This window comes from Pavona decussata, unplaced genomic scaffold (assembly GCF_977016875.1).
Source record: "Pavona decussata unplaced genomic scaffold, jaPavDecu1.1 SCAFFOLD_11, whole genome shotgun sequence".
NCBI lineage: Eukaryota > Metazoa > Cnidaria > Anthozoa > Scleractinia > Agariciidae > Pavona > Pavona decussata.
The window spans coordinates 4995734-5019765 of record NW_028145434.1 but is presented as its reverse complement, the minus strand read 5'-3'; the positions used below and the strand labels follow the sequence as shown (position 1 = coordinate 5019765).

Below are 24032 nucleotides of genomic sequence, written 5' to 3'. Positions count from 1 at the left end.
CTGGAGCATGGGGTGGGGGGGTTTGCGTTGGGGGGTTATTATTCATTGCTTGTAGTGTATTGCTAATGTCATAAAGTAAGATTACCTGCTGCACTCACTTGTTCATTGTCTTTCTGATATGTGTACTTCTTAACGCGTAAAACTATGTAAGGGCAAGGGAAGCTCCTTTGCTGTGTAGGTTTCTATTTTTTTTTTCGAGCGGCCTTCTTAATGCCTTGAAATTCTTCATGTGGCTTTTAACGGACACCGATCACAAATTGGTTTTGCTCGGCATCTAGGTTAGCACGGTAGGAACTTAGTAGGACATCCATTTTGGTGCACAGTGTACTCACTTTTAACTTTCACTGGTGGCTTACTGTGGTCATGATGATACAAAAAAGAAGCTGTGCAGGAGCTATAAAAAGCCCCTGTGAGGTTAGACGAGTCAGTGATAGGTGACTTATTGTCTTTACTGCTGGAGACAGTGTTTGTTTCAAAATACTGAGCTCTTTGGGTCAGTTGCACATGCAAGACTTAACGTCCAACGTACAGCTCATGTCGGATGTTTAGTCCAGTCGAAATCAACATCTTTACCTCGCTAGCAGCTACGCGTGGCGTTATTTTTGTATGCAACTGGCGCCATTAACGAAACATTGTGCTCGAGCTTTTGGTGTATGTTATGGTCGGAGGCGTAAAACATAATTCTTTATTATTTGGTAGTAAACTATGAAAATTTAATATTTATAATTATCATTAGAAAATGATCAATACGTACATGTATAGCAGTTACTTTCACTGGAATTCTCATGGAAACATAACTTTTAACCTCGTGAGTTTTCTTCCAATAAATGCTATTTATTGTAGCAATGTAGAACTGAAGTGTACTCGCGCAGTGAACGTGTAGCATCTAAAAACACCAATTCATAGGATAAGCTTATGTCTTTAGCCCCATTCAGAATGGGCCTTTATTGTCTTCTGTGGCGGCGGCAGGAAAGGGGGCGATTCCGGCTGCCCTAAGGTAACTCCAAGAATATTTGAGCTATGGCAGTGGCACTTGGAGGCTGGATAGTACTGCTAAAATTCTTTTCTTTGAAGTGTTGCCGTGGTTATTTCGTCATTTCTCTACTTCTTGACCATCTTGGATCCACATCTTGGATTTTGGAATTTTCCCAAAACTTCAGAAAACCACCAAAATTGACCAAAACGTAATCAAAACCAATATCAAAACACTAAAATGGTCCAAAACCTAAACGTTACGGCTCGAAACTTAATATTTGTTCATTTAAAACAGGAATATTATTCCTAAAATTTTCTGAGGAAAAAAACAAAAACAGCAACAACTGGTTGTTACAATTTGCAGAGGCCATGACAACGACTTACCACGCCAAGTTGTTCCCAGATATATTTCATGACGTTTGGTGTCGTATACTCAAATATTAAAATAATTATCACGGTCAAAGTAGGTGCGGACAGAATAGGTCCCCACAGGTATTGACTGCTTGCAGTTCCCCTTTTATCTCATGATCCATCGAAGGTTGCGGAATCCGCCGAGCGCGAGCTTCTGAATAGGGGTTTGAAGTGTTCTCTTCTCGCGCGCCGACTTCGTCTGGTCCTCAAATCCTCGTCGTCCCAATTTTTCGCTGCGTGTTATCACTACACAAACTTCGAGAGAGAAACAAACTGCAAGCAGTCTACCACCGGTATATTGGGTGAATGTTTGAAACCTAATTGGAAATTATTTGTTTTGGGTATTTGTTAATCAGTTCTTGTGTTTGTGAAAAACGCTAATTATTATCGGATGAGTCATTGCAACTTCGAAAGTTTTGGACCTTTCAATTCCTTTTAAAAATAGTGAATAAAATGTTAAGTTAAGTTGAAAAATATAGCCCTTCATTCTTATTCTTTGGACCAATAAGTACGTCATAGAGAAATTCAAAAATAATGCAAATAATGAACAAGAGTCTGATTTTGATAACTAATCAATACCAATTACTTTTGTTCCTTGAAGTTACAACATTAACTTTAACCGGTAGTTTACATGTCTTTCTAAAGGGAACAGTCGCATTGCATGCCACTCTACTGATTGCAATAGCTAACTCATGGCTGGTTCCGCGAGTGGGCAAAGTGGAGCTATCTTTTACGCTCAGGACTACCCATCATTCCCCGTTCACTCGGCATCGAAAGTTTATTCTTTGAACAGTGCAAGCTTTGCTTGTTGCTTTCTTGGAAAACGCCCTCTAAAATGTTCGGAAGACTCTCGATATTAGCTTAAAAGAGGGACATCAAATCATCTTGGTGTAGAGTAAAGTTTGCCAGTTAGCTAGACTGCAAGCAGCCCCTTTCTGGATAGTCGAGAGGTCGCGCGAAATAGCTGAGCACGAAAAAACTGGAGCTTCTCGTTTATTTCTCCTCGCTCCAGGCTCGCTGCATTGTGAGCGCCCCATCTCGACTGACCAGAAAGGGACTGCTTGCAGTCTACCAGTTAGCTTCATTGAATCAGTGAGTTTCATGTCCACTTGATTAATTCACGCTCATAGAGATTAATTTTGTAAAGCTTTCCAGTCCTATACCTGTTCGTTTGTGTGTGAATTTGAGTGCTAAATTGATAGCCTTTGCAGTTCAGAAAATGTTCCTCTCCAGATCTCCGAAGAAGCCTACGTTTCTATTAACCGTCTTGTTCCACTGGTATTGTACGTTGTAAACAACAAAATCCTCTCAAACTTTCGCCTGACTAAGTTTTAAATTTACCTAATCTATTTTTCAGCTTATGTTTGCAATTGTTTTCAATTTTTTTTTTTCAATCAAAAATTATTGATTGCAGACCGAAAACCGTGTAAAAAATGTTTAATATACCACTAAAGCTTTTGGAGCTGGCTATCAAACCTCTACAAAGAATTTTGAAATAAAATGAATTGTCGAATTTTTAGTGCTGTCACCTGAAGGGGGCACTTAAAAGAACTAAAACTCAAAGGAAAGTTGTTCGTTTTCCTTTTAAATTTGGACAGTAGCTAGTATGACATATAAACAACAAAAAGGTTTCTTCATTTTTTTCTTTCGAAATGTTTTTTCTCCGAGAGCAATTTTTGTACGATTACTCCAAATTTTTTTTTACCCTATTTCGAAAATGTTCTGTAACTTTCCACTGCAATTGAATATGGCAAAACGGAGACACGTTATTTTAGCGCTTTGGATCCGGAAACTCGGGAGCAAATTAAATTAGCGGAAAACAAAATTGTAGCTTTCAAAAGGTGATTCGGACGCTCGCATTTAGAGGTGCTGAAGAATTTGACAATTCATTTTATTTCAAAACTCTTGATATAGTTTGATAGCCAGCTCTATAAGCTTTAATTTGATATAGGAGTTTAGGTATCTTTGGTTTAAACCGGACACGCTACATCGCTTGGACGCGAGACACCTCTAAAGGTATACGGTAACCTTAAGCCGTTGTAAAACTTAAAAGAAAAAAATAATGACCAATATCCAGCCACCTTCGCTCATACAGTCTATGTAATGTGGTGGTGTTATTCACTCTTAAAAGGACCATTCCAGGATAAGCGGCGTTTTTGATCAGTGTCGTTTATAGCCTGTCAAGAACCATGCTGTCCTTGAAACTGTTTTGGTCTTGGATTTTGTTTTTGGCTGCTTTCTTCTAAACCATAGGTAATACTTGGGATAAACGCTTCCAAACGAGGAGAGGTGAAACCTCATTAACCTTTAATCCTGAGTTATAAATAATCAAAGTTTGTGTTTAATGCGTTTGAGACCCAATTCGCTGTTGTATGAGTAAAGCAACATCTGGATAATTTACTTCTGGGCTTTTTAGGGCATTTACTAGTTCAGCAACGGTTTTACCCCTAGTGGTAAGTATTTCCAGCAACTGTTTGGTAGGGCGTCCAGCTTTACTTTCATATTCGATGTGCAGCGCTTGGAGAACATGTTCACCAAGTTTAAATTTTCCTGCAACTTTTTGCCAACCCAGTGAGCGTCCTTTACGGCGGGCATCCAGCTTTATTTCAAGCGAATCTGTAAGGTCCAGGGGCATTTCTGACAACGGAAGACCTGCGATGAAAGAAAAGTGTTTTTATATATCTTTTGACAACAACGGTCTGTTGGAAGTGTTGTATTGCCCTTCTTTCGAGAATGGTCTTTGGTTTTCTCCAGGTCTGAGTTGCAAGTTAGAAGCATTTAAGCAACTGCATTCACGTTGACGTTTAGCTAAGTTTATCACAGAAATAAAGTACAAGTATCTCTTACAGCATAGAAAAGGCCTTGAATCGTTGGCGCTACGTACTCTGTCATTTTCAGGTGGTTGTCGCCCTCATTGGTCTTTTTCAGTCATTTCTTTGGTGCAGCGTATTATTGACTCTCAATTTCTAGAGAAACAAGTTGTTCATGTTCCTTTCATTGTTCAAGCTATCAGGGTACCGCGTGTTTTTACTCTTACTCATAACTTTATCACCCATGCACTTTTTATGAGGAAAAAACCTTTTCATTGCTACAAAAAACAAAGTTTGAAATCGTCTATCGTCCTTTTTTGTGACCAGGAAGATTCCTAGATGCTCTCGATTTGTTTTCAAAGCATACGGACTCATCAATGAGAGTCTGTATACGATCCTATGTGCAGTTTATTGCCATTATGCACGAACTAAATTTACTGACCACACTCATTTTAGAATTTATTATATGGAATTTTTGTTTTAAGACTCGAAATTGGTTCTGCTTTCAACTTACTTTCAAGGTAATGAATATCTGTGATGTCCTCAGCGACGGCACTGGTAGCCATACTGCCACTGCTGTGAGATGTTTCGTGGAACTCATGGTCTGAATTAAAGAAAGAGAGAGACACTGTGATCGAAATAAAAGTTGAAAGGATAATTTCTGTAATCAATTTTTAATATAGCGGAATTAAAAATCTCCGAAATATTCATTCAAACGTCTGTTTTTTTTTTTTTTTGAAACAAACGATACTGCGATGGGTTTGTTTAATTTGTGAATTTAAAAATAAAATTCCTTCCATTATTGCAGGTACAAGATGGTGCTATGTCATTAATTGGTTAGTGCTACAGCAAGAAAAGATATAATATGTCAGTCATCTTACAATTGACGTGCTTTAATCGAGAAACAACAAACAACAGATTAAAAACATGTAAACTATTCTTAATTAACAGACGGTATAATAGAATATAACTGTATAACAATATAACAGACGGAGCATATCATGGATACGAAGAAACAAACAAAACCTTGGAGATCATCTTAATCGTCTGTTAGTGATTGAGCTACCGAAAGCCGGGAGCTATACAACCTTAGTGGCAGACATGCAAAAACTACAAATAAACCAGAAAAGAATCGAAAAACTAAAAGGGAAACTGGCCTGTGTGGATAAAGAATCCATTGCTATACGGTGTTGGGGGCGTAAGGGGCTAAAACTGTCAAATAATTTTCTTGCATGGGCTCACAAAATCGGGGTAATTGGTTATTTCAATAACGTGCACGTGGGCTGACTACATATATTTAAACGTGATGCTGTTCCTTAAGATCACATGGAACGTAGGGTTCTCTCAGGGTTCTTAGGGGTTCGTCACGCGTTCCTGCCCCACGAACGTCTGCTGAAACGAACCGCCACTTCCGTTCGTCGACTGCGGACCAATCAGGAGCCGTTTCCCAACTTTGGGTAAACTCGTGTTTGATATTAAAAATATTACCCTAGACAGGATGGCGGACTTAAATGTGGTTTTTGGTCATGCGTGTTTTTGAATGCGTATCAAAGAGAAATCACAGTGCAATTTGCGCAGAAGAAAACTGATGTGCCCGTAAACCTTCCAACTGGTTATGGAAAGTCACTTATTTATCAAGCTCTATCGTTTGTTTACAATTCAATTCTTGAAGCTGCTGGTCACCGATTGTTGTTGTGGTTTCGCCGCTTGTAAATCTTGTGAAAGACCAGGTAGAAAAATTGGCAAATCTTGGAATTCTTGCCGCTTCTCTCAGTGAAATCACTGAAGAAAATGCAGGGTGTTGTGGAAGGAAAAATTTCAATCGTATAAACTATATGCACGTCCGGAAGCGAAAATATCTCCACGGGTGATGATTTCCGTTGTTTTGCAGTATGTGATTGGCTTTACTACTTTTACTTGTCATAATGAGTCAATGCTGATTGGTCTGTTCAGACAAAGGCAATTTGCCGACGAACGGAAGTGGCTGTCCGTTTCAGCAGACGTTCGTGGGGCAGGAACGCGTGACGAACCCCTAAGAACGTCTGCGTGGGAGGCTAATGGAACGTGGTAGGGCAATGCTTTGAGTCTGTGGATTGAATACTTTACCGAATTGTAGCAGTTTAACTGATGCTAAAATCATTTCAGTACTGTGGGGCATTGAGTCATCTTTCTTACCTGACTGAGGTGTTGAATAATCAGAGTGGAGTACTGGCAGGTATTCTTCTCCGATATATCTGACGCAGCAGGTGATAGTGTAAGCACTCCCCTGCATCTGCTGAGATTGTATTCGTTTCCAGCAAATACATGTTACAACCGTGGCAATGAAAAGCAGCAGGAGAACTCCAAAGCAGGCAAGTCCAATCAAAATGATCAGAAGCTTTTTGACATCACCATAACCAAAATAGCTTGAAGACGGCGCCACTGTTGGCTCCATAACTTTACTTCCAGGAGTAGTGCCAAAACTAGCTTTCTCTAACTTGCTTGTGGTAGCCGATCTTGCGGCTATGAGCGTAGTGGAGGGATTTGAGTCCTCAGCTTGGAATTCAGTACTTGCTATATTTGCTACTACAGTATCATCGGGGTCAATTAGATGATCTGGTTTTTGCAGGGTTGTGTTGACCTCTCGTTTAAATCTTGTATTTTTATTTACACGGGGCATAATGCCTTCGGAGGCCACTTTTCTCATAAGATATGCTGCTCTTACAAGTGTGGGGAATATTTTGTCGGTACCCTCCAATTTAAGGACACGATTTTTCTTAATTTCTGTTTGTTGGGTACAGTTTTTCCTCCTACACTGCTTCAAATAAATGCACTCTAACTCTGCATAACTTCTGCCACCACAACATTTGGAGCACTCTTTGCAAGAATTGATTGCTAAATCTGCTTGGTAATGCCTCCGGGGACAGTCTCCGCATTGTGTACCTCGTTCAGATGTACAGGGATTTATAGTTTCTCTTAGGCCACAGTTTGGACATGGTTTGCATGAACCACTGCCATGCTCCTCCGAATAGGTTTTTGGTTTGCAGATCGTGCACTCACTAGGAGTCTCCTTGGATATGTTGCTACCACATGGTGGTGTAGGCTCCTGACCAGGGGGGCAATCTGGACAGCTGGTGCACTTGATGGTCAGATTTCTGTCATTTTTAATCTTGTATGATAAATCTGGGCATTGTACAAAGCCATCTGGGTACGCATTGTGTCCCTGAGGTAATTTCCAGAGGCACCACAGCTGGGAAGAAAAAAATTGCAAGGGCAATGAGAAACATTTTATCATTCTTGGAACCCAAATCCCTTCATTACCCTAATGAAGGACTCTAACCAATATGTTTGTGACTACACTCTTTTTTTTATAAGAACCTTAAGACTGAGATTAACTAAAATTTAAGAACATACTAAGAAATTACCCAGGCTGAGAGTAAGTTACGAACATTTTTATTCCAACCAATTTTTTTTCAAATGAACAGTATAAATACGAATAAAATAATACATGAAAAAATTCAGTCTATATTGTAAATTGACCCAAATAATAGGTGTCTTGGTCACGTCCGCATAGATTTATTGAAATACTTTAACCGATAACTTAAGAACATCTTAAGAACTTTTCAGGCTCAAATTGCCAACAATAATAAGAACGTTCACCCTCAGCCTCAGAATTAGAGGTTCTAATAAAAAAGAGTGTAGACTAAATGCTGCAATGCATTTTTCAATTCCTATTTAATCTTCTTGTTCGTCTTTTAAATCTATATGATACAATTTTGTTTGATTGAATCCTGGTGTTGTTCTCGCTTGAAAATCGAGAGATACAATACCACTCAAGATTGGAGACTGGTATTAGTATACCTGTTATCGCTACTTTCGCGGTTTTCTCTATTCTTCAATTGTTTTGTTGTGAGTATTCAACATTCCCAGTCATAATTTCGTCCACACGGTTTTCTTCTGACGCAAACGAAAAACAACTGAGGGGCAGAGAAACCGCGAAACTTGCAGATTGTGTTTTGATGTCACACCTACACTATCCCTAGTCTCCCGTCGTGCGCAGTGTTATAAACCAACAGGAAGAGAAATTACCCGTTTATGTACGTCTAACTCCCGAGGAAGTGAAATTAGTAAGGAATTTTTTATTTCGATTCTCATATACGAAAATATGAAGATTAAGTTATGCAAAAAAAAATTCTGTCATATACACTTTAAAAATTTTGTTTCTATCTTTAAGCATTATAGCAATTTTGAGTTGGTCCTTTTTACTTTTATTATGAGTGTTCTTTTACGAAAATGGTAAATGTATCAAAATGGTATGGAGCAACAGAATTAATAATAAAAAGGATAGCATAAACAAAGAGGGTATATTATCCAAATGACACTTAGAAACACCAAGGCAGTTGATAAACGTATTTTTTCAATCAGCGACACAGGCATACTCGAAAAAAGAGAGTCCGAGTTCTCCCAACGGGATTTCAACCTATGACTTTCCGATTCCTAGTTCAGTTGCTCTACCACTGAGCTACAGGGGAACTAAAACCATTAAACTAAGTTAATGGGAAACATACTGATGGGATTTGGATGTCGATGCGTTGTAAGTGTGAAAGAAATGGATGTTATGTTTTAAGCTTGGTAAATAAATGATCGACGATAAAGCCGGAACCCGGAAAAAGGAAAGCGAAGCTTTCGATTACCACTCCGTATGTTCTAACAATGAGCAATAGGAGATTTGTGAAGTGGCGACGATTAGTCAACAATTTTTAAACAATCGAAGAACACTTGCAATGAAAATAAACTCAAAGAGTCCAATTCCAAATCCATACACAGAATTATCGTGACTTTGCAAGAATGACTCGGATGTGGAATAAAGGATGACGGTGGTTGCCTTTGTTGTGGTCATGGTGACCCTGATTCTTCATTTTTACATTGCCACTTCACAAAGGTGTTGATAGATAATGTCGTTCAATGGTTCAACAACTAAATGATACATATTTCTCGCCCTCAATAAAAGAGGCTCTCTTCGGGACGCTTCCAAGCCAAGATGGGGAAAAAAGTTACCAGAAATATCAATTATACCCTTTTACTCATGCGATACTATATTTACACTGTCTTGTAAGCTACATTCTCAAGCAATAACTCTTGAAGGCTTCAAATATATATAATCACTTTGAAATATCAAATGGAAGGTTTTTCATAACCCTCTAATCTTAGTATATTTGCCCTAAAAGTTGCTCCTACCGATTGACTCCGCGTACATTATTAGGTATGTATATAATAACATAGATTGCATATTACAAATGTTTGATGTGAAATAAAGTCGATGGAATTAAAATACTAAATAAATAACGTCAATACTTCATATTTGGTTTCATGTACTTTGTTTGGTATCTATTAACCCACAGCTGCTGATTGCATTTGCCTCGATTTCTCAAAGCAATCCAATATTTAGAATTAATATGCATCATACACAACGAGAGATGATCACTTACAAAGCCAATAAAGGACAGTACAATGACTACCGTCTGAATTGCTAATAGGACCCTAACCGGCGTCCTTGGCATGTCTCTTTAAATTGGCCGCTTTACATCTCGAGTTCTAAATGTAGTCGCACTTTAAAAGAAACCTGTACCCTGAAATAGAAAAAAAAAAGAATAATAAAGTAAAAAAATCAAAATGTATGTGATCACCCAGCTTATAAATTATTGATATTATTTCACAAAGATTCCTAACAGATACATAATGTTGATCGCCCTACGCTACCAAGCGGAACATCGCCCTCGATTCATCAAGAAGACATGAATGCCAAAGCTTTCTGTAATCGCTATGTTCAACACGCAGTGTACTCATGTTTATCATTAGAACAGAGTTGTGCTGAAATGTTAAAATAATGTTTGTATAAATGCTTATGTTGTAACGTAAACTTGGCGATGATCTTTCGAAAGAGCAATATAATTTTTATGCAAATTATTTATCAACAAGCGACAGTGCCTGTCGGTAAATAAAAATTTTAAAGCGATGTTCTTACAGAGGAGCACGCTATAAGGTATCTGTCAGGAAGTTTATCTATTAGTATGTTTGATCTCAGTTACCTGTATTGTGGCTTCAGCTCAATCCAAACAAAGAGCTTTTGATGGCCAACAATATTGAGACTTCCGCATACAGTTACATGATAACAACAGTTGCTTAACATCTAGAAGTCTTTCCAAGACCAATCTTCACTAATAAACACTCTGCTGAAGTGCTACTCAATTTATCAGGCGCGATCAAACATAATTGAGCCCCTTTTTAATGCCGGGCAAAATTCACCGGCGGACATCCTGTTCGAAGCAATGGACCCTGAAATTTTTCCGCTTCCTCAATACAACTGAACTCCCCGATTTTTAAGTCTTCAGGATATCTTGTGTGTTCAGAGACGATACTAACCTTGTAATGTCTTCACATATTGATTATTTATAGCCAATCCTTGCCTCAAAGTTTGTAATATTGCTCAAAATGAGACTCTATGGGTTGACATGGGTTGACAAGAAATTATGGGTTGACAAGAAATTTGAACTAGTGCCAGCTTCCAATGAACTCAATGGGGTTTCTCACAGGCTGAATTTGCATAATCCGGGGTTTTTCCTTTCGTTTCATGCATGGCAACCAAGGTTAATCTAGTAATTCTCTTTCGGAAAGTATGAGATTATATACAGAAATTGAGACAACGAAAGCGTCATTGAACAAATGTATCCCAACATGTTATGGGTGCCTTGGGCGGTTATTATTCACTCTTTGAAGTGTATTGGCGATGTCAGATAAAGTAAGCTTATTTGCTGCATTCACTTATTTCTGATACATGTACCTCTCAACTCGTAAAGCTATACAAGGGCACTTTTCTTTCAATAAACTCTATCTTCCTTTACTGGGCAGGTTCTTATTTGCCGTGAAATTCTTCAAGTGGTTTTTAATGGGCATCGATTACAAATTGGTTTTGCTTGGCATCCTCAAGTTAGCCCATGTGAGGTTAATTAGACGAGTCAGTGATAGGTCACTTATTGCCTTTACTGCTGGAGACAGTGTTGCTTTCCAAGTACTGAGCTCCTTGGGTCAGTTACACATGCAAGACTTACGACGGACTTAGCAGTTACGCGTGGCGTTATTTTTTTCATGCAATTGGCGCCATTTACGAAACATTGAAAAACTCGAGCTTTGGGTATATGATATGGTTGGGGGTGTAAAAAATATTCCTTTGCAGGGGTGCCAATGCTTGCTCAGTTGATAATGCAAGGATCCTTCGATATTTAGGATCCAAAGAGGATATGTTCATCCGGGTATGAAGAAATTCTGGTTTGCATGGGGCTCACTCCTGGAATTACTTGTTACTTGCTTAAATGTTGCAGCAGGATTTACTGGGAAGGAAACACATTTCGCCTATTCGCCTAGTGTTGAGCATACTCAGAAAGGAGACTGGTGAGATGAAGTGCACAAATTTTCAAGTATAGATGAATCAGTCATGAATGAACCTGATTTAATAACACAGTATTTATTTGTATCAGGTTTCAGAAATTGTACGCTACTATTGTGTAATGTGGCTTTGCATCAGTGACAGGGCCAGGAGACTCCCCAGGAGACTAGGCATCTAAATTTCAACATTTTCTCTCCCCACTGGAGAGAGGTCATTTATTGTATTCTAAGTAATGACAGAGTACATTGGTCTTTTATTCTGCTGTAAACTAATCTAAGCCATCTTAAGCCGTTTTCGAAACGGTTAATGATTTTCTGCTTTCAAATTTAGTATTATACAGTTACTAAGAACAATAGAACGTTTAAAGAAGGATAATTTTCATTTGCATTTGTATAAAAAAATATCTGAATATAATAATAACATGACAGTTATAAAGTCAATTTCGGCGAAACGAAAGCTACCACTTTACACTGTCCATCATACAGCAGTGTACTCGAAATGATAATAAGTAACGCTGCGTTGTTTGTTTCTAAGTTAATTTCTTTGTCATCTTCGTATTATTTACTTTCGCTTGCGGATAACCCCAAGTGACACTAACACTTTTAATTATCAGAGCATTCCTCCGAGAACATCAACATGTGGCTGACAATTGATGGCCGCGTTTAGTTTCAATTTGGCATGTAACAGATGAAATTGCACTCGAGCGGTAGACCCATACAACAGATTCTAACGCCAGTAAGGTAGTGCCTCTACTTCAGCATAGTATATTAGTCCGTGACATTATTATCACCATTGGTTTAAAGATTCGGAGATGCACATGGGTGAGAAGTGTGGGGTACGCTTTTCTTTCTAAGGAAATAAAACAAAGGCCAAAACCAGGCCGCATTGGCACAAAATACCGAATGTCAGGTGGAATGGCTATCAACTAGAGCACTGTGCCTGACTAAAGTGTTCATACTGTTGTTACTCGATGCCTAATCGATGCTGCAACGCTACCAAGCTGCACTCTGGGCTTCTGAAGTACATCAAGGAGATCTGAAATGGTTTTTCCTTGACTTCCTAACTTGTCTAACAGTAGCTTTGTAGGGCTTCCATTAGGACGTAAGTACTCATTTTGATAATACTTGAGTTCACGTCGTGGTATACCAGCAGCACTTCCCACTTTCTCCCAACCGAACACTTTGTTTTTACCTCTGCCGTGTGTCACATCCAGTTCTACAACCAAGATGTCCTCAAGATCTGGTGGAATCTCGCACAAGTTGAGGTCTATAACGGAAAAGAGTTTTGTGCTTTGAAATTTGGATTTAATTTGTTATTCTCTCTCGGTAAAAATCGCTAAAGCCAGCGAAACACTTGGCGATTTTATATGCCGATCGCCGCAATTGGCGAAAATCGCCAGTTGTGCCCGATGTAGCGATTGCGATTTTCGCCGATCGCCGCTATCGGCGTATAAAATCGCCGATATCTGGCACGTCAGATATCGGCGATTAAATTCACCGGCGTTTGCCAGTTGCCCCCGTTCCCGCGATTTTCTACGCTCACTGCTGCGAATTGCCAGTAAAGTCAATCAATCAGGTTGGGCGATTTTATCTCATGAACAATGTTCAAGTGCCGCATCGCCGCGGTCGGTGGAAAAAATCGCCAGGTGTCCCCGCATCAATCGTTGGCGAAAATCGCTTACGATTTCGCTGGCGATCAAATTTCCCGCGATCGGCGTATAAAAACGCTAGGTGTGTCGCAGGCATAATACTGTTTTTTGCAGTACATTAATAAGCGTGACAACAACAAATCACTGTGGTTTCCGAACGTTTAATTGTATATTGAAAAAAGGTAGATCAAGAGTTAAATGGACTGAATTCCCTGTGACACGGGGAAACGTGAGAAATCCACACTTAAAAAATGTTAGTCCCAAGAAGAGTCGGGCCCTCCACGCACCAATGCGATGCGGTACTCTGCTGATCAATGGCTTCGTGGTGAACGAGCGCTTCATCAAGACACCCTAGTCGCTTTTACACTAAATTACAGCCTGAGTGTCTCTGATAATAAACTGTGTAAGGAATAAGGACACAGGGAGAGTTCTAGGCAAGGCAGGGATATGGGTCAACACCATCCATATGTTGTACATTCTTACCATTCAAGACTTTGACAGCATCGTCAGGATGGAACATCTTACTGGCCTCTCCCTCTATTAAGCACTCCTTCTCGTCTTTGGTCGTGGATTCATCGAGTGCGTCATCATCTGTTTTGATAGATTGCATTAGTAACACAACGTGTTGTCAAAATATTCTTAGTGTTTGGTTAATAAATAACACATAAAATAATTTCGTGACAGTGAACTTTTGCAACATATCCAAAATAGACAATTATATTCTAACAGTTACAGTGAAACGCTACATTTGAAACCCTTTCCAAAATAAAAAAAAATTCAAGCCCCGTGTAAAATCTTTACATGCTCCTGTACCCAAACTCTGCATCCCGAATAAGATTTTGATGGCCATGGGTATCGATACTGACTTAAACTCACTGCAATTATCGATTGGCCGACTTTATCGCAAAAACGTTGATGAGGTGGTCCGGGGAAATCAGGTTTTTTTTGGAAGCGGAGATAAAAATTTTATGGGCCAAATCCCTTCGTCCAAATGTTAGTTGGATAATAATAACGTTGAGAATCTTCTTGTTTTAACGGAACTTAAACCCATGACCTTACGATACCTATACTGTACTTTTGAGAGCTGGGAAAATGATGGATATAAACTGATAATTGGGAAAAGGACCTAATTCGAACACGACAGAATTTGTTGACGCAGGATGTAATGGATTTCGGTGGTTGTAATGTTGAGGAAATATATATCAACTGGTAAAACAGAAGCTATCAGTTAACAGTAACCAAGGAAAGACCTCACTTGGGTGATTGGGCTACTCAAGATGAATATTATGTGAAATCTGAAGTGAAAACCTATGGCCACGTTTTACGTAAAAAAATCAAGGCATAAAAAATGGGACGAAATTCAGAAAAAAAGATCTATATCGCGCGAAATCTCCCTTTGAACTGAGCTTTCCTGAAGGATCCCCCTTGTTTTTTTAGACATTCTTTAAGATAATTGACGGCATTGCAAAATGCTGCTTTTGGTTTAGGTTTAAAATCTAGAGTGGGCATTTTGTTAAAAGCCATATTAAAGAAACCAAGTTAGATGCTGGATCCTTACATTCAGTTTGTTGATACCCAGGACTGTTTGTCCAGTTCAACTTCTTGTAACCCCTGGGTCTTTTAGCACACTTTCTGACCACAATATACACAATAATCCCTATGAGTCCTAGGACGAAGAATGCAGCAATAGTTCCCGAAAAAGTACTCAGAAATGAGCTTGTGTTTATAAGAGGAGGTTTTTGTGTTCTAGTTCTCGATGCCGCCAAAGGCATTTGCATAGGAACCTGTGTGGGCGGCATCATGTTTTCAAAATGATTTGTCGGATGTGTGCCCGGAAAAGCGGTTGGCTGAAGTGTAGTAGAAACAGGTCTGTCATCCGTCTCGACAGTATTAGCAGCATTGTTTTGAAAATAAATTTTCAGTGAAGTATTTGATTCCTTGTCTAGTTGCATCCTGTGATTGTCAGTTTTGTCTTTTTGAGTACTGCTTGAATTGCCAGGACGTCTAAAGAACTGCAGTTTCTTGCTTTCTTTCCCGGTAAGCTGTTTATTGATAATTGAGTCAAGGATGATTCTCGTTTCCCTGCTGTTACTGTTCGTGCTAGCCTCTCCATCCGCAACTTGAACACTCATGTCTTTCTTGATTATCTCTGAAAGGGTGGGATTCTCAATGTTGGTATTTTCTTGTTGTATCGACCTTTCCTGTCGACTTTTCTGAAGGCTGTAAAACGTTGACGCTGAAGTTGCGTCGTGAAAATTATTCATAACTTTTGCAGCCAGTTTACTAAAAATGGAATAAGTGTATTTTCTTTTAAATTTTGCCATCTGAGAACAGTTTCCTTTGCACATCTTTGACGTGATACATTCCAGATGAGCAGCAGTATTTCTTCCACAGCAAAAGGAGCAATGTTTGCAACCATGCGTCATTTGGTCTTCATAGTGCGACGAAGGACACTCCTTGCATTCTGCATCTTTCCGTGTTGTGCAGGAGCTCACAACCTCCCTTGAACCGCAGTCAAAACATGCCTTACAAGCAGCACTTCCAGTCTCATCTGAAAAAGTTCCTTTTCCACATGGGACACATTCACCAGTCAGTTTTACAGCCAATGTTTTGCCGCATGGTGGTGTAGGTTCTGTTCCTGCCGGACATTGTGGGCAGGAAATGCACTTGACTCTACTGCTGCCATGTTCATCAAGTGTATACGTCTCTTGAGGACATTGATCAAGTCCATCCGGATAAAACTCTTCATTATCTTCCTGCAGCTCATCCCAGAAGGATTTCATCTAGCCAGCAAAAGATAAAAGGAAACGCAATTTATTTATTCAGTTACTTTTTACTGTTTGATGCCTTGTCAAGATGCCTCGTGTATTGCTAATCAAACCTGTTATATTTAGTCAGACACTTCTGGTTTATCGTTAAGAGGGAAATTATTAACAAATAGGGTTCAGTTTGAGATGCGTTACTCTTGAACATGTCAGTCTCTCCATTCCAAAACTCAATAATTAAATTTACTACCTGGAACTGGTAAAGGTATTAATATTAATTAATGTTGAACACCAATCAAATGTACGTTCCATAATAAACAAACAAAAAAGATCCAAAACAGAAAGCAAAACACCACTAAAAATCATTAAAGTTCCTCTCTGTCTTCTAATCCTAACTGCAGTGTAGGATCCAATCTCACATTGCTGTTATCTATTTCTAGTGTCACTTAATATATATAAAAACTCTATAAACGTTAAAGCAGTAGCTTGGTTTGGTTATCTTTCACTTCGGTTAGCCAGGATGGAAATGGTTTGCTATTTGAAATATCTGGCTAAGATTTTTGAAGTGCTTCCCAACTGTTATCGAACAGTCGCTAAAAACTGATAATGTGGGTAGATTTATGGTACAGGTTTTAACTCGAGTTAAGTAATTTGATTCACAAAATATTTAGTCAAGGGCAGCATTGTAACGTGCTGTGCAATATTTGAATCTGAAAGAAATGTGTTATCAAAACAAACTTTAAATATAAATATATTGGTTAAGTAAACGTGACGACTACTACTATTGCAATACTATGCCTTAACTCTGTACATATATTATGAATGTTTGACCTTACCAACAGCAGAAAACCAATTCCAACGATGAACAATACCAGTTTAATAAGCTCTGGTTCTAATTCCAGCATGTTTGGCTTCAATGCCTTGTCCAATTCAGTTGAATGCTGCGAAAAAAGGTAATATAAAATGAATGAACGAACGAACGGCCATTATTTAAGAAGTATATCCACAGAATGGCTATTCGTGCACTGTTCTGGTCTAATTGGAATTTTGCCATGTTGTTTAAATTACAACATGATATATAAGTGACATACTTTGTTATTTGGTCTTTGAAGTTTATGTGCCTTGTGTAAAATATTTGCGGCTATCACTCAGGGCAATGTATGAAATGGAAGTAACTTAATAGCCGATGTCTTGTCCTGATGGTCTAACTAATGTAAAGAAATTAAGCACGGAAATTTAGAACAGTAAATGCCAACATATTGTATTAATATATTATTATTATTACAAATGTGTAAATATGTTATATAAAATTTATATCATCTATCATTCCTTCATTTCATATGTTATGAAAGACCATTTTCGCGGTAGAAAAGGCAACGGTATTATTATTATTATTATTATTATTATTATTATTATTATTATTATTATTATTGTGTCATCCTAAAATGCACAATAACAAAGTGAAAATCAGATAGCTGATCAGGAATAATTTAGAACAGTGAATGCCAACCAAAATACCTGATTTATCAACCAAAAAATCAAATTTGTGACGATGGACTAATTGCTTGGTATAATTATTTATTTATTATGCGGTTATATACTTAAATGAGCAAAACAAAAATTTTATCAAGAGTTTGGTGGAATTATGTATTTAATATAGCAATATACTTTAATAAGCGAAATATTTGAGGAACTGCAAAAATGTCTTATTATCACAAGAGTTTAGTGGAATTATGTACTCAACAAAGCAATATACTTTACTAAGCGAAATAATTCACAAACTGCAAAAAATGTATAACAACAAATTATCTACCGAACGAGAAATAGATGTCAGCTTTTGTTTCAAATTTATTTGTCAGCTATACATATATATGTTATGGTTCAGTTTTATCCTTGGTTCAATTTTCATTAATTTATACTCATTATTATACATTACTATATACAAAAACAAAGGAAAATTAAAATCGGAGCATGGATAAAATGGATTTACAATATTTTCATAATTTAAGTTATTATAAGAAGACACTACTAAAGGCCCGTGAGTGTTTCTTAACTCTTCCTGTCAAATAATTTGGATATATTCAGTATTTTTATATATATGAAGATATTGTATTAATATATTATTATTATAAATGTCTAAACATGTTACATATAATTTATATCTTTCATTTCATATGTTATGAAAGACAATTTTTGCGAGAGTAAAGGCAATGGTGCGTATTGTTATGAATCGTCTCATCTTAAACATGCATGCACAATAACAAAGTGAAAATCAGATAGCTGCTCATGAATAACCTTTAATCTCGAATGTACTTGCAGTAATGTTTTGAACCCCGAGACGGTCTATATGGCTTCTCTTCTCGCCGTCATTTCGTCTTACTGTGGGTACGGTCAATAAAACAACGAGAACGAAACTGAATGTTTCAAATTAACGCCTCAAAAGAGAAAAGTATAATAGCGAAACCAAAGGCATTAATATTTAAATTTAACGAGACAGAACACTGCCAATTCATTCGTCTGTTACATATACTGGGGTATAATCTTTCTAACTGCCATATAGCTACAATAGCACTTTCTTGCTCATCGTTTAATTATTGGTATTAAATAATTTGGTCGTCTCGAAAATATGGCCGCCGATGATTACGGTATTTATCAGCTGTGAAGCATATAACCTGCAGGAATTTGAACTTCCGCTGTGGGCGATAAAAGTCAACTTGTTTGTTGTCTTTTCATTATGTCATTATTCGCCAGCAGACACACACTTATTCAATTCATAACATTGATTGAAGATAACCTAAAGTACTTAATCATTATTTTATGTACTATTTGCTAGTGTGATGGTCAATGGCTTCCGTTCAATAATCCAACCAGTTGTCCTTTAAACGGCACCGCATAGGTTTATTCATTCGGATCGAGTATATTATTTCTCGATATTACAATTACTGAACATGAAAAATCCATCTTTCGCGAGCAAAACAAAATTAAGAAGCACAAAATGCAATTTCATTTTGTAGTGTCCACAACTCGAAAACACCGGGCGGAGAAGACGTCACAATATCTCAGTCGCACGAAAGGTTAAATTTTTTCGTCTCCACGAGACTCAAACACAGAAGACTTGCATTACTGTTTGCATTGAACCTTCTTTAACTAGTTTTCTAGGAAATATGCTCGACAACAATATAGCCATCTACTCGTTGGCTAAGTAACAACGAGTTATGGATACTGCTGTATTGCAACGGCAGAGTAAACTGACGACGATTATGAGTCGTAATAATATTTTGTCCACTAAATGATTTTCAAAACTTTCTTTTGGCATTCGGGACCTGAGTGATACTGGCCAACCAGTACACGATTTTTAAGATCATTACGCGTTACAAACTGATATAATTTAGTGATACTTCACAGAACAAATCTTACCTGGGCAACGGGACGGCTGTCCGCTGAAAACAGCTTCCAGAATCCGGTGAGGGTAAAAGACGGAATGAGTTTGCGGAATGACGTGCGGAATGGCATAATTATGCCAAATACGAAGTGCGGAATGACATAATTATGCGAGATACGATTTATGCATAGTGACTCAGAAATACATTAAACTGAAAAAGCAAGCCTTTTTGGGGCGCCAATTTGCAAATACAGCCTTTTTGTAACCATTCAACCGAAGAATGCATCACAAAAACCCAAACGATGGTATCTTCGAATTCAAACTTTTTTCCTTCGATTCTCATCGCATGGCCGTTGATGCAACATAGCAGCTCGTGGACTTTTATCGTTCGCGAGTGAACACAAGATTTTTAATACATTTGCATTAAAGAGGCTTGTTTATTTACGTAACCTGGTTTCCATTCCACACGAGTCGTCCGCCATTACGGGAGATGTATACAACTCAATCGAAGGCTGGTTAAACTTGACATGTTTCAAGCTTTCACAGCGCCTCGCAGGAAAAAGACGTGAGTAAAGAACCGCCTCTGTTTATTTTTGAAACGATTTATGTCACTTGTCGAGGATTTATCTGGTTATGACGAATGTGTTGTGGTTCGGTCATGCTCATTTCCGTTGTTTTACGTTTTATATTAATCAATTTATCATACACAGCCAAACACACACACTCGCAAAAAATAAATAAATAAATGAAAACGAAAATAAAAATTTAACCGCAATCTATACCGCAGAACTCTTTCCCCGTATTTTGACGTGTAGACTTCGGTTTTTTATTTTCGAAGGAAGGATCTTGATGTAACAAATTTTCAACTCCAACATTTAATAAGAAACTATATCTAAGCAATTCGGGAAAGATTTCTGCACAGCCCCATACATTATTTATCCATGTACAATTGTCACACTAACCCACTTCCAAAAACGACGAGCGTGAAAACAGTGTGAGTCGCAAAATGTATAGATAATTATGCATGGGGCTGTGCAGATATCTTGACGCAACTCGTACTAAAAATACTGCAAGAGACCAGCCTCGGTAATTAATACCATACCGTAATTCTTCTTTTATTTTAAAGAATCGATATAAGCTTGTGTTGTACTGGTTATCCCATACCATGAAATCCCGGTTTTAAGTCCCCCTCCCCTGCTAATAAATCGCCTCGATTTTTGGGCCATCTATTTGTAAACGAAAATTTTATTCCGTGATAAACCCCTACCAATCTTCCACTTATGGGCCCATGTTTGATCTTTATATAAGCACGTAACACCCCTTCCCCCCTTGCCCCTAAAAAAGCCAGTGACATTTCCTTTTTACGTATCCCCACCCGTAACTGGAATTTTACGGTATTATGGTCTGTGCCTCATTACAAGAGCCTGTGAAGTTTTCCTAGACTCAACCTATTGTTGACTTTTTTGGTTTTCCTTGTTTTATCTGATTGGTGAGTATCACAGGTCTCACATAGGTAAACCCATAAAAGGTTGGATTGCTCAGTAGCTCAACAACAGTAACTCAAGTAGCTCTAAAAACATGTAATATAACCACACTTACACCCCAGGGGAAGGGGGGGACTCTTACATAAAACTGAAGGGACAAGCCGTCAAAAATATTGAACAGAATGTTCTAAATTGTAGCAGACTCTCTTGGCATAGATGTGGCCCCAATGTAGTTTCCTTAAGGGTTACCAAAACAAAATATTGAAATAATCAAGCAGTTTCCGCATTGCACAGAACAAAAAAGCTTTCCTTTGAGGTTTTGAAAGCAGAGATTCAGATTTCCATCGCAATGGTACAAAACTGCACATTTTCAACCCCTGTCAGGGACAAGCATTTTTACATCGCCCTAAAATTGACCTCCCATTTCCCCTTGGGGTGTAGAGTAATAATAACTAGCTGTTCACATGGAGTTAATGTTTGGCAACAACAACAACAAGCAAGAGAGGATCAAAAGTATGAATTCTCCATACATGTTCCGATACATACCCAGCTGTTCACTATTTATGACTTTTTTTTAGGTCAACCATACAACCAGAGTTTTTTTGTTTTTTGTTTACGTACACATAATTTTTTAAAAATTAATTTTTATGATTCTTGATGACTGACCTAAAAAAAAACCAAGGGGAATCGTCATCATTCCAATAAGTCATGTATGACCATTACAGGATTAAGCCCACACATATACTTGATCCTCTCTTATGACAACCAAAACTATGTCCACCATAACTTTAGCTGGTAATTCTAGTTGTCATAGCAGTTTCCATGTCCACATATATAACGCTTGTAATATAAAAACTCTACAAACAGTATCTTTATTTAACATAAAGTTTGAAGATACTTAAGCATAATATAAGCAAGGGTGTTTTCACGCCAAAAAATGAGTTGTTCATTACATAATTAGTTATGTCATGTAATTTGAAAACAACGCAACAAACTTATCGTTTTCAAAGTGATGTTGAAATGTTCTTGCTTACAGTTTGTAAAATGTCAAAAAAAAAATGATTTAATGTGGAACCTTGCCAGTATACAACAAAGATGCATTATCATTTAATTAGGCCAAAATTTAAAAGCAAATTCTAAAAACTGATCAATTTTAGTTTTTATTTGTCTGAGACAGTTCAAGTATCAGACAAAATGGTCAGTAAAAGAAGAAGAAGAAAAAAAAGCCGAAAAACCAGTATATAATACTAACATTTTCTTTAAGGCTTTGCCCCACTATAAGCTAGCATAATGTTGAAACACCAACTTAGATACCCACTTCAAAGATCAGAATAAACAATGTTTGGGGTAACATGTTTTATACTTTGAAAATAAAATACAATGTGACTGGATTGTTCAGCCATTGTGATGGATGATAGTTGTTACAGTGGTGAAGAAGCTTTCTCCATCTTAGGAATATTTTGGGATGTTATCAGTATGATTTATTTGCAAGTTCTTCTAACTGTAAAGTATACACGCTGAAGGTGATTCCATCACTGATAAGTCAGAGGGACATGCACTATTCATGGTTCAAAATGGGTATGGGTGTTATTTCAACACGTTGCAACAGTTATTGCAGTTCCCCTCCCCCTACCCCTCTCTTCTCCAAAGTGGACTGAATTTCATGTTTCCTCTCTAAAACCGAGATTTTAATGGTATGGGACAACCAGTACAATACAAGAAAGTAGGCTTCAAGTGACATTAGTCTCTGACAGTATTTTTAGTACGAGTTGCGTCAAGATATCTGCACAGCCCCATGCATAATTATCTATACATTTTGCGACTCACACTCTGTTTTCACGCTCGTCGTTTTCGGAAGTGGGTTAGTGTGACAGTTGTGCATGGATAAATAATGTATGGGGCTGTGCAGAAATCTTTCCCGAATTGCTTAGATATAGTTTCTTATTAAATGTTGGAGTTGAAAATTTGTTACATCAAGATCCTTCCTTCGAAAATAAAAAACCGAAGTCTACACGTCAAAATACGGGGAAAGAGTTCTGCGGTATAGATTGCGGTTAAATTTTTATTTTCGTTTTCATTTATTTATTTATTTTTTGCGAGTGTGTGTGTTTGGCTGTGTATGATAAATTGATTAATATAAAACGTAAAACAACGGAAATGAGCATGACCGAACCACAACACATTCGTCATAACCAGATAAATCCTCGACAAGTGACATAAATCGTTTCAAAAATAAACAGAGGCGGTTCTTTACTCACGTCTTTTTCCTGCGAGGCGCTGTGAAAGCTTGAAACATGTCAAGTTTAACCAGCCTTCGATTGAGTTGTATACATCTCCCGTAATGGCGGACGACTCGTGTGGAATGGAAACCAGGTTACGTAAATAAACAAGCCTCTTTAATGCAAATGTATTAAAAATCTTGTGTTCACTCGCGAACGATAAAAGTCCACGAGCTGCTATGTTGCATCAACGGCTATGCGATGAGAATCGAAGGAAAAAAGTTTGAATTCGAAGATACCATCGTTTGGGTTTTTGTGATGCATTCTTCGGTTGAATGGTTACAGAAAGGCTGTATTTGCAAATTGGCGCCCAAAAAAAGGCTTGCTTTTTCAGTTTAATGTATTTCTGTGAGTCATTATGCATAAATCGTATCTCGCATAATTATGTCATTCCGCACTTCGTATTTTGCATAATTATGCCATTCCGCACGTCATTCCACATTCCATTCCGCAAACTCATTCCGTCTTTTACCCTCACCGTCCAGAATCGCGGAAGTGTTTGGGAAGTAAACCGGTCGGCTTAGCCGGGAAACACTCGATTATGAATTTATGCCACTGTTTCTATGTGGAAACTGTCTTGACGTAAAAATTGTAGGAATTCGGAAATTGCTTCCTATCTTGGCGCCTAAAACATTTCGTTTACAGCTCTTGAAGTTTTAAAATGCTAAACCTACGAACGAGGGAAGTTTGACTCTGCGGGAGATTATTAAATATTATGCCGGTCGACTCTCTTTAATACGTATTTTTCACATGTCACTCACGTGCGCATAAAAATCGCTCGTTTGTAAAGCTCGTTACTTTAACAAAGAAAAAATCGAATGACATAAAGCAGGTTCTATGCTCCATGAAAAGCAT

The 24032-nt window shown here is 37.9% G+C and overlaps 2 protein-coding genes across 3 annotated transcripts; both read right to left on the bottom strand.

Annotated features, from left to right (window-relative positions):
* Window positions 1-1847: 1847 nt before the first annotated feature.
* On the bottom strand, window positions 1848-10706 carry LOC146488350 (uncharacterized). Of its 2 annotated transcripts, none has more exons than XM_085123928.1 (5): window positions 10599-10706; window positions 9665-9805; window positions 6372-7425; window positions 4711-4800; window positions 1848-4038 (listed from the first exon to the last, which is right to left on the bottom strand). In XM_085123928.1, the coding sequence occupies exons 2-5, from the start codon at window positions 9734-9736 to the stop codon at window positions 3728-3730; spliced, it is 1527 nt and encodes a 508-aa protein (XP_084980054.1). In that variant the 5' UTR covers window positions 9737-9805; window positions 10599-10706; the 3' UTR covers window positions 1848-3727. The 2 variants fall into 2 exon arrangements, with proteins under 2 accessions (XP_084980054.1, XP_084980062.1); XM_085123936.1 differs by lacking the exon at window positions 10599-10706 and adding an exon at window positions 10265-10547 and having other exon boundaries at window positions 9665-9798.
* Window positions 10707-11794: 1088 nt separating this feature from the next.
* Window positions 11795-23989, bottom strand: LOC146488349 (uncharacterized). Its single transcript, XM_085123462.1, has 6 exons — window positions 23656-23989; window positions 19450-19482; window positions 16869-16973; window positions 14826-16050; window positions 13751-13858; window positions 11795-12885 (listed from the first exon to the last, which is right to left on the bottom strand). The coding sequence occupies exons 3-6, from the start codon at window positions 16935-16937 to the stop codon at window positions 12572-12574; spliced, it is 1716 nt and encodes a 571-aa protein (XP_084979588.1). The 5' UTR covers window positions 16938-16973; window positions 19450-19482; window positions 23656-23989; the 3' UTR covers window positions 11795-12571.
* Window positions 23990-24032: the final 43 nt, after the last annotated feature.

What these genes read in the sequence shown, in the direction of transcription:
- LOC146488350 (XM_085123928.1), bottom strand. Translation starts at nt 9,736, where the DNA reads ATGCCAAGGACGCCGGTTAGGGTCCTATTAGCAATTCAGACGGTAGTC. An exon ending in TACTGTCCTTTATTGGCTTT is followed by an intron (nt 7,426 to 9,664) that starts GTAAGTGATCAT and finishes TTTTCTTCCCAG; the next exon opens with CTGTGGTGCCTCTGGAAATT. An exon ending in TTATTCAACACCTCAGTCAG is followed by an intron (nt 4,801 to 6,371) that starts GTAAGAAAGATG and finishes TCTTTAATTCAG; the next exon opens with ACCATGAGTTCCACGAAACA.
- LOC146488349 (XM_085123462.1), bottom strand. Translation starts at nt 16,937, where the DNA reads ATGCTGGAATTAGAACCAGAGCTTATTAAACTGGTATTGTTCATCGTT. An exon ending in TGGGTATCAACAAACTGAAT is followed by an intron (nt 13,859 to 14,825) that starts GTAAGGATCCAG and finishes CTATCAAAACAG; the next exon opens with ATGATGACGCACTCGATGAA. An exon ending in TGCTGTCAAAGTCTTGAATG is followed by an intron (nt 12,886 to 13,750) that starts GTAAGAATGTAC and finishes TTTCCGTTATAG; the next exon opens with ACCTCAACTTGTGCGAGATT.